At 40.7% G+C, this 11,244-nt stretch overlaps 1 protein-coding gene across 1 annotated transcript; it reads right to left on the reverse strand.

Moving 5' to 3' along the window:
- Nucleotides 1-5,060: 5,060 nt before the first annotated feature.
- tmem218 (transmembrane protein 218) lies at nucleotides 5,061-9,829 on the reverse strand. Its single transcript, XM_020613399.1, has 3 exons — nucleotides 9,286-9,829; nucleotides 8,478-8,580; nucleotides 5,061-5,555 (listed from the first exon to the last, which is right to left on the reverse strand). Exons 1-3 carry the CDS (start codon nucleotides 9,393-9,395, stop codon nucleotides 5,421-5,423), a joined length of 348 nt encoding a protein of 115 aa, XP_020469055.1. The 5' UTR covers nucleotides 9,396-9,829; the 3' UTR covers nucleotides 5,061-5,420.
- Between the last annotated feature and the right edge of the window lie 1,415 nt (nucleotides 9,830-11,244).

Here is an 11,244-nt window from a genome sequence, read left to right on the forward strand (position 1 = left end):
CAATAAGATTACAAAACCTACTCAAAAGAATTGCCTCAATAACTTTAGAAAGTGTATTAGCAAGTGCAATAGGTCTGTAATTATCAGAGCTGCCCACTTTTCCTGCTTTATCCTTCACCACAGGGACTAAAAGCACTGTCATCAAGGAGTCAGGCAAAAACACATGTATAATACAAGACGTAAAACATATAGCTAAAAGAGGAGCCAACCTCAAACTAGCATACTTAAGGTGTTCTACAGAAATACGATCCGGCCCAGTGGACCTATTTGCAGACAAATTATTTATCGCTCGAGAAACTTCACAGGTTTTTAACAGTTTCAACAAAATCAACCCTGCTTACAGGGAAGACTTCACTGGGAACACAGTTAAATAAATTGCAATAATGGAGCTGCCAAAGCTCAGCTAGCTCAAACAAAACTACAAACACACACTATTTTGCTCTAGATGGAACAAGCTAATGCCTGATAAGCTACTGTGTGTTGTATCAGCATCCATTCAAATTCCATGTAGTATTATGTACTTATTTATTTTCACCATAATAAGGAAATGCCTCTAATGGTGCTGACGCGGGGAAGTGCAGCTTCTTCTCACAGCAGGTGATAGCAGGTGTAACTGAAAACAAGAATGATGCCTCTGTTCCAAGACGTAAACCAGAGCATACACAATAGGGCTGTGTATGAACTCAGTAGTATAGTGCACTATATTCAGTGTTTTATTTGTTTGTTTTTATTTGCTTTATTTATGCACTGTAAAGTGTCCTCAAAAATTCCCACACAAAGAGAGCAGTATTCATGTCATGTACGTAAGTTTCTACCAGCAATCCTACCGTGCAGTGCACTGCATGATACAGACACAAAACATAATGCAAAATGGCAAAGCTTAATAAATGTTAGTGATCTTAATTTATTGCTGACTATAGTGTAAACAGCAGGCTGTCTATTATACAGGGAACGGTGAATGTGTGAATGGGAGGTGGGTGGGTGGGGGCTTGACACAATCTTTATTACAGTATGGAATGGAATTCAGACATCATCATTCATTTAATTATTTTTATTTACACTTGTTCATTTCCTGTTGTGTGTATGCTGGTTCAGTTGCACAGATGCAGAGTGATACATAGATAGATAGATAGATAGATAGATAGATAGATAGATAGATAGATAGATAGATAGATAGATAGATAGATGCAAACATTATTAATGCTATTAGTCGCATATAAGTTTGGGTGGTAATGACAAACATCTGAAAGTAATGATTGTTTTAACGCCATCTAGTATGTACTGTAGATAAAACGTTTGGTGATGTAATAGTTCCTCTTGATCATACTGGCCAAAAGGAGAGTCCCTTTTCAGGCAATAATAATAATGATAATCACCTTTATTGGCCAAGTATGTTACACACAAGGAATTTGTTTCCGGTACAGAACTGAGGCAGCCATCTGTGGCGCCAACTCAGCCAATGGCTATAACTATCAGTGTCTTGCCCAAGGACACTTTGACACGTGGACTGCAGGCACCGAGATTCGAACCTTCAACCTTCTGGTTGGGAGACAACTGCTCTACCCACTGAATCACTGTTGCCTCCCCCACATCACAATGTAAATGAAGGGAGACAAGAGCCACAGTGTTTGTTCTGTGTAAAAGAGCTGCAAAAATGTGAACAGCAAATCTTTCATGTTTAATGCAATTAGGATGCTGAATGTATAGCAGTACTTTGATCTAGACCTTCTCCTGTTTTATACAATTTAATTTTAATGTATATGTACTTTTACATTTTCATGTATTTAAATCATTTTGTTTATTCATACCCTGCATAGGTTAAATCACGATCTTTCAAAGTTGTTCCTGTGTATTTTTACCTCAGTATTTCATCCTTGTGTCTGTCTTCCTCCACCACAGCTCAACAAAGAAACTCTTGAAGCAATCAGAGGGAATTATTAAGGTAACTTTGAAAGATCGCTACTGCTGCTCTTCCTGTTTCCATGCACCTCAAAGATAAGGCCAGTGGTTTTCTATTTGATTTGATATTTTTCACATATCACAACCAAAGACTAAAACCAACAACAAAACCTATGGCTTAGTTCAAGAGCTCCAAATGATGAAAATACCCATTATTTTGTACAACTGCCCATGTACACGATTCTGCTCTGTTTGCACTATTCCATTAGCTTTTTGCTTGACACATAACATGCGAGTGCCCCATGCATTTTGTGAGGAAGAAACATGCCACCCAGTGCAGTGGTGTGGCTTGTTGATGTGTTTTTATTAGTTTCTGGACAACAATGGAGGTCTGTGGCACAGACTGGTAAGCTAACCTAGGGTCTGGATTCATAAACGTTGCAGTGAGCACACCAAATCTATTGCTGGTTTTAGTCTCTGTATGGGATTTGTGTAAAATAACAAAAATATAGAAAATCATCAGCCTCATCCTTCAAGGTATAACTCAAAAACAAATGCTAGATTCTGAAAACACTGTCTACACACAGCCTATAGAAGAACTGAGCATGCTCTGAGGACCAGCGACCACCCATGTTCAACTATTGTGACCATGGTCTTTGAACAGGGTTGCCTTTCTAAGTCTGGCCAATATTCGATTATGTCTTAAACACTGTCAGAATGGAACCCCCATAGGGCTGGCTTCAGACCGCGATAGGACATCATGTCCAAGCAGCAGAGGGCTATTGGTAAGCAATCTGACCAGTAATCTGGGCCTTTGACGTCCCCCCAAGAGGCAGAGCTTGAGGATAATTCCTTCCTGAGAGAGAGGCAAAAGGCAAGGGCAGCACCAGGATCTCAGTTTGAGGATTTTTGCCCCCCTAGTGTGTGTTGCAATGATAGCATCCCATGGCTATATACAAGTGTGCATAATAGAGCACAATTGGGCAGCACTGAGGAAAAAGTATTTTTGGCCCCAAAACTGCATGATTTGACAAGATCCCAGTTCATTTCTATGTTCTATCAATACCTCTTGCATAGCTTTGTGAAGTACAGCCAGCGAACCAAACACCCACCTTTTAGCTATATAACCTTTATCTAATTCACGCCTATGTAAAGTTTTAAAATTACCTTGTTCAATTTAGTTTTACCCCTTGGAGTACTCATCAAGTTTTATTTACCAAACTTTTTGAAAGGATGGCAAACATTGCTATCTGCTTGATTTAACAAGAACTGAATCACATTCTTTTGGGATAAGTGCACCAACTTTGCCAAGAATTGTTAATGGATTTTCAGTGTGGTGGGAGCTGGGTGAGGCGGTGCCGGTATCCATATCACAAACACAGGGTGAGATGACTGAGGATGTGAACGGCAAGCCAGAAGTTCCACTTGAGTGCATCTGAATGCAGGATCTACCAGAGAGGAGCACACCCCGTCCCCTCCACAGTTTCAAAACCAACAACCCTAAGCTTTCTGCTCACACCTCTTTCCCCTTGCATTGCTCTCTCTTTCTCTCTCTGACCCACCCCCATCTCTTTATATGCCCAGCTGGCTGCACCACAAAGACTCTGGTCCCAGTTCCAAATGATTCCCAAACCCCCACATGCTTTGTTCTGCTCATTTTCCCACTCCCCAGAGACAGAGTTCTGCAGAAAAAAATTAAAATGAGGAAGGGACAGAAGGAGGGAGAAGACAGGGAAGAGAAAGAAATCAAAAAAGCGAGTTAGTGTGAGATTGAGAGAGTAAGCCAAGGGAACCTGTCAGATCTTCTAGCTCCAGACCTCAGGGATTGTAAAGACCTTGGGTTTGAGACTTCAAGACAGTGAGGATTTAGTGCAAACATCTTTTGCATTGACTTTGAAATATAATCTGCAGCGTAAAGTTCTCAAAAGGGCCATTTTTATTAGAAGTCAAAGAACCAAAATGTTTCTGTTAAGTCAACAGGAATATCTTTGCCAGGTGAACTCTCACCTTCAGTTTCAGCGCTCTTAAAGCCACTCAATTCTCACTGCCACTTTCTGCGGGAGCTACGATCATTTGCAGTAATCACGCGGTCAATTACAGGCAGCAAGCCCCTCCAGGTTTAAGATCCCCCACCCCACCCTGTTGAAATTCCCCAGCTCCCCAGCTTGTGTGAAATCATGCAGTGGATTGTTGTACAGAAAAAGGACCACAGTATAGCGATGTGGGCTGGAACTAATAGGATTGGTTTTGATTCATTAGATTCTCTTTCATCATCCTGGTTGGAATTCCACTCCATGTCTCCTCTGGCTTCACATGTTTAAAATGGAGGTTGGGCATGGGGTGGGGGGGGCAAGTGTTTATAATTGGGCCTCTAGACTGCAAAAGCTCATTAGTCTATAAGAAATCATCTGCTTATTCATACCCCATGGAATCAGTGTCAGGGCCATGTGAATGCTGCACTGTGTTTGTCAAAATACTGGCAACATAGTAGAGAATATGATTCAGTGGTTGGTAAAATGTAGAATAGCACAGTAGCAAAACACTGATGCATATAGCTTTTTAATGCAAATTCATGGAGAAACCTACAGCTGCGAGTTATATGGACACATTGGACAAAGTTGCAGCCCAGAACATGCTGGGCTTTAGTATTAGTTCCTCTTTATAAATAACCTTCCTGGTCCTCACTTTGACTAATGATTACAGACACACACAGACAAACAATGTCCCTTCCTACTAGCATCTAACTTACCTCAAAGGCTGAAGCAGGGGAACGAGCTAGACTGGCTCTGTCTAAAGGTAACAAACACAAACACTGTATATCAGCTGCTCTGGTGTGTTGCTGCTGTCAGGGTGTAGGAAAAAAACATGATTTTGCTTGTTATCAATGAGGTTAAGCTATGCATTTTAATAATATCATTAAAATTATCTACAGTACAGATTTATTACATCAGCGCTGTTCATCAGTCAGTCCAGCTGAAGAGACACTAATGCAATTTCAAAGTCTCAGACAGCTCTAAGTAGAATGACACATAAAATCCATTTAGGATTTTACTGAACAACTTTCCACCCCATGTTAAATGTCTGTAATGTACTGTCACTAACAACAGAACCTGTTACCTCACCTTAACAACCCTTCAATCAAGTAGTGACAGCAAGACAAATCAGTGTAGCATGATAAATATTTCATTTCTTTGCAAAAAGGTGGATGGAGTATTTCAGTGTTGGTTAAGCAGGAGTTGCTGCAGTGCTTTACATACATCAAATAAGATCAATTTATTCATCTCATGTGTTCAATGATTCAAAATATGAAGAAACAGTGTTACTGCTGGATATCAAATTTGTGCTGGTTATGCATAAACAGTCAACGGCTGGCCATCACTGTCCTGGGTCCTGCTGGTGTGGTTTGGGATGCATTCTGTAGTTTGTTTCCATATGAAGGGGGGCCTCTGGCTGTGGCCTGCTTGTCTTAGGCTGTGTACATCAGTGATTCAGTCCAGGTGCCAACTCCAACCCTGGCAGCTCTAGTGTGTTCTTAAGACCCTGGCATAGACTGGCTCCAGAAAATGAAAGGGGAGCAGCATGAAGAAGGCCACAAGAAAGACTGTGCCCACCACTGCCAGCAGCACATAACGGCTGATGAACAAAGTGTCCACTATCTGTACAGTGAAAAAAGAGTGTTAGGAGTTCCCCATAATTACAAATGGTAGCATGTCTACTTAGATAGCAGTGCATAGGAAACATACTGTTCACTGTTCATAAATTCGGTATTTCCTCTATTAGCCACTAGATGTCAGAAGAGAGCTTTCACAAATTCTGTATAAGCAGAGCAATATTGTGGCAGTATGTGAGGTCATGAATGGCCATTTTACATACTGACAGGTAGATACACACACAGAAATAATCTACTATTACTTGTTCATTCAAAAAGTTGTTCTGCTTTAACTGTGTTTTCCTTATTGTTACTTCATACATGTTATTGGATGCATGAGTTGTACTGTGCAGAATGATGCTGTGCAGAGTTTGACACTGTTAGACTGTTTCCTCATTCATCTACTGATTAGGGAAAGTTTCTCTGTGCACACTTTATACCTCAGTTTAACATGCAGACATACCCGCTCTGTGACACCACTGCTGGATTCAACAAGTGTGATTTGGAGTTATCAGCTTTCATTAAGTGTGTGCTGACTGCAAGCATGTCATGACCTGACTGTATCAAAGATGGCTACACGTTGTGACTGTAATGGCTACTGATTTGTACAAATGTGTGACGGGTAAGCTGAGGGAATAAGCAGTGTATTGGTTTCACTGCTGAAACTGAATTCTGATTTGAGAGTTCTCATTACTTTTGGATACTGCTTTTCTTTATCCATCCATTATACATCCATTCCTTATCTATAAATTGATTGAGAGTCAGGACATACCCCGAACAGGTTCCCAGTCAGTCACAAGCCTGTCACACTGATATTTATGCCTACATGTAATTTTGTGTCCTTGGAGTAGGTCTGTGTGCGTATGTCTAGGAGAGGCGGGGATGATGTATGCCATCTCTTGTGGATGCATTTAACATGTCTCACTTTTTAATTTGCCAATTACACAGCAAGCAGGAAGCCAAAGTGTGGGCCATGTTTTATTAATGTGCCATTGAGTGCACAGGTGGGAGCAGGCAGGCAGGTGGGGGGTGGGGGGATGTCTGGTATAGACCACCCCCACCCCTAGTCTGGCCTAACTGGCACTATGATATTTTATTTTTGTTTAACAGCAAGAGGTTAGACATTTCTACACAGTTTGTACACACACACACACACACACACACACACACACCCTTGTAGTCGTCACTTACAGGGTCTGGACATAGACTTACATTAATTTCCAGGAGACTTAACCAGAACCACTACTTGCCTAACCCTAAACTTTACCCACACTTTAACCAAAGCAGACACTTGCTCTAATCTTACACTCCATCATTTTTGTAAAACTTGATGAATTATTTGTGGGGCCCAGCCTCTGGTCCCCACAAAGCAGTGTGCTCCCAGTGTTCTGTCCCCGCAGGTATATAGAAACAGGCCACAGTCTTAGAAATTCAATTTTAATCTATCATCTTAAGGTGGTTTTCATACATTTTGTGTGTAGTTTCTTACCCTGTCACGCTGTCAGTGTTATTGCTATGTAGTGTGTGTACAGTATGTTCAATAGAAGCTGAAGTTAAAAAATATTAATATATTCAATGATTTATAAAAATACATATTTGCATTATGTACAAGAATGGGCAGCACAGCGGAGCGGTGGTTAGCGCAGTTACCTCAGAGCAAGCAGGTTCCAGGTTTGAGCCCAGGCCGACCTGGGGCCTTTATGTATGGAGTTTGCATGTTCTCTCTGTGCCTGCGTGGGTGCTCTGGCTTCCTCCCACAGTCAAAAAGACATGCTGCTTAGGTTGACCAGTGACTCTAAATTGCCTCTAGGAGTGAGTGGTTATTTGTCTAAGTGTCAGCCCTGTGATAGACTGGCAACCTGTCCAGGGTGGAACCCACCTTTCGCCCAGTGTCAGATAGGATAGATTCCAGCCCCCCCCCGACGCTATTCAGTAATAAGATGGATGTACTAAAACTCTATACAAAGCAGTACAGCACCAGTGGGTGGTGATCACCCATCTGATGTTATTATTATTTAAGTGTAACCTCCTTGAAACACTGGGATCGAAGTCTAGAGTTAGCAAGGGTTAATTTTACTCAGAGTTACATTTTGCTGCCTCTCTGTTGCTGGTCTGGTATCTGCCTTTGCACAAAGGCTATAAAGCACAAGCTGGCCAGGACGGGCTGTTTTGTTATTTCTATGGGGTGGCAGCTTGCTTGGCAGATCTGGCCGGCTTATTGGCACGACCCAGAGGCAACATGGGGCAATGCTTGCTCTGTGTTGCTGCTGAACTAAGATAAAAACAGCATAGGTCTTTACGACAAGCACATACACAATGGACACACAATGACACTTGCTGTTTAGAAGCATACAGTATTGGGAATGTGTTGGGAGCACAGAACTGACCATTAAATAGCCATTCAGCTACATTTAGCAGTATATTTGTGTGTTCTGAACCTGTTTTTCACTGTGGTCTGTGGACTCAAAACATTTGGTGGTAATTAATGCCAAATGGCCTAACAACAAGAGTGAAAACACCTTAGGTCTGCTTTTATTTTCAACTGAAGTATATTATATAGTCATTATACATCAGCCGCAATTAGCTGAGGATAATAATATGTTTTTGTTTTTAATTGTAATAAATGGTCTGATGTAATAATGAACTGCAACATTTCCATATCATGAATTATATTGCCTCTTCATTTAGTGAAATGTCAAATACTTGTGTTAACACCTTGCAAACCAAGTTGTTCACATTCCTGAACCTCTCAAGTAAAAACATTTCTATGTGATCTATGCAGTATAATATTGCACTCTAAGCAGGATGATACTTTTATTTTTACTGTGCTGACAGTGTGTCAACCTCATAGCCTATAGAAGTAATTTAGCTGAATGTATTACTCTGAGTATTTGAATTTCTAAGTGTGTGAGCAGTGAGTAGAGTTTACCTTTATTTCTTCGAAAGGGGGAGTTGTCTCTGGGCTGCGAGGGAAAAACACCAGTGCTAGAGTGATGGTGAGAGCCAGCAGGAAAACAGGAATAACTCCTAACCTGACAAGACAAAACACACAGTTAAAACAAAGACAGTGAGATATGGATTCCCAATACTGACTCTAAGTAAGACCAGTAGTAAACATAGGGCTATCTGAGGATAATGCCATTATGAAGTACCAATCAAAACAATGGCATTCCTTATTGTGGTTTTAAAATCCTGTTATATTTTCAATGACGTAAAGAGCTGTGTTTCATCCCATTTAAACTTTACTATAACTACACCTTACACAGATACAGTGTTTGCTGTCACTGTGCATTCTACAATAACATAAACCTTTACTAATTTTTAGCAGTATGAGGGTCTGATCCAGTATTAATGAGCAGGGACTGCAAGGTGCATGGTCCTGGCAATCAGTTAGTATCTTTTAACAGTATAATACGATGAGATTAATAAAAAGAATTTAAGAGTCAGGTTGCTGGTCCCTTGGATTGAAAATAATATTTGAGAGAGTTGCAAATGTTCTGAGAGACTCTGGTAAATTCAGTGTTTAAAAACTGTTTAATATGTTTTTTTTCTTATCTGGAATGAAGTCATGTACCTGCTAGAACACATCTTATGATGTTTTCGATGTCTCTGCCTATGTGATATGTATGAGCCGGTTTCTATTAGCATTTTACTGTAATACAGGGCTATCTGGCTTTTTCATAACCGGGTTTGTGAAAGGAGTGCGTGTAGGTGCTGCTGTCTCTGTTCTCACTCACTTTGCTGCTCCAGACGCTCTCAGCAGCAGCACCCCAAACACAAGTGCGGCAATCCAGACAACAGCAATGACGAAAACGCCCGTGCCGACTTCCAAAACGGTACTTGCCATTTTTGCTAAGCAAGTTGTTTCAGGATAGTTTCCTTCTCGGAGAGAGGGCTGTTAATCAGTGCAGTGGGTAAATCACTATTTTACGGCCCATGTTTGTGCTATTATTAAGCAACAGTATAACAGTTAGTAAAGTGGGTGTTTAGCTAATGTTACAATAAGAGTTAGCGTTAGCTGCAACTGCCCCGCCATGTGTGGATAAGTTAGCGATGACTGCTAGCGCTCCTATGCCCAGACCGACAGTTGCATACTTAATGAAAAATGTTTTCTGACTTTCGATACGCAGTTTTGATTCTATAAAAATGCCTCATTGCTGACCACAGCCATCCTTTATCTAGGAGTAGTCAGTTCAATCAATAATTTAAGCCAAGGATGTAAGCTCTCTCCATGGCGTCTTCTGCTTCCTGGTAACAACAAACTACCGTATAATTGGATGAATGAGTCCAAGCATAGCCAATCAAATGCTCCCTTACTTACACACGAAGAGCGCGTCGCAAAGCGTGAGAGACCCTCAGCAAGCTCATATACACCGATCGGGCATAACATTATGACCACCTGTACATCTGTATGCACGTCAGTGCAACACTTCTGCCTTAGCATTTATGTTTATGAAGCTCAGAATTTTTCAGTTTTTGGTGAGATTGTCATAAATGTACAAATTAAATTTATTGTTCATTATTGAGGTCATAGTTACAAGTGGTGTTGTACTGGACTACATTATATTCAGAGGTGTTCCTAATATTCTGAACCTCTCATGTATGTCAATGGCCAGGACAAAAATATACAGACACCTCTGGCAAGGGTTTGGTTCTATTACAGCATTCAAAAGAAAGTAGGAGAAAGGGGAGGAAGTACTGAAAATAGGAATGAAGAAGAGAGGGAGTTATTCAAAAATGCAGTTTTAAGCGGTGGAATGAACTTTAGTTTACCAGAGGTGTTGGGAAAAAGATCAGGGGTTATAGGATACAGAGCACTACTTAGGTTTTTAGAGAGTACAGGCTTAAGCAAGATGATATAATGTGAACTGAGTGAGGTTATTTTGTTATAGTAGGGGCCGTTCTGATCCAACCTCCAGTCTAGAAGGTGACAGTAATGCACCTAAAGCTGTTTGCCATCTGCCATATCAGGGGTTATAGGATACAGAGCACTACTTAGGTTTTTAGAGAGTACAGGCTTAAGCAAGATGATATAATGTGAACTGAGTGAGGTTATTTTGTTATAGTAGGGGCCGTTCTGATCCAACCTCCAGTCTAGAAGGTGACAGTAATGCACCTAAAGCTGTTTGCCATCTGCCATTAAACAATAGAAGAAGAAGAAGATTTAAAACAAGAGATTTGGTAAAAAGAAATGCTCTTTTTCTGTTTTGTAAAGAGGTGAAAGCAGATCTGTTATTTCTGCAGGAATGTCATTCATGTCCAGATAACTTGAAACTATGGAAGAATCAATGGGGCAATAAAATTTGGTTTTCACATGGCACAAATCATTCTGCAGGGGTATCTTAAATCCTTAAAGACAGATTTAAAGTTGACTCAAGAAATGATTCTAATGGCCCCTAGACTTTGTTTGTCATTCAATTTCCAGAAAACCACTTTGTATTAGGTAATGTGATAACCTTCCTACATTGAACTCAATGCTACTTGACAAATTAGAGGAACAGATCAACTCACTTCTAGACAAATATCCTGAGGCCAAAATGGTGATAGATATATATATATATGTATGTATATAAAATTATTCCCCACTCGCCCCCCCACTGCGCCACATCTTAGCTGTTCCTAGCACTGCACTCTTCTGGACAGAAATCTCAGATGTTGTTCCTGGGATCTGTTGGAGCCACTCTCCCAGTTTGGGG

This window comes from Monopterus albus, unplaced genomic scaffold (genome assembly GCF_001952655.1).
Source record: "Monopterus albus unplaced genomic scaffold, M_albus_1.0 scaffold134.1, whole genome shotgun sequence".
In the NCBI taxonomy this organism is placed as follows: Eukaryota; Metazoa; Chordata; class Actinopteri; order Synbranchiformes; family Synbranchidae; genus Monopterus; species Monopterus albus.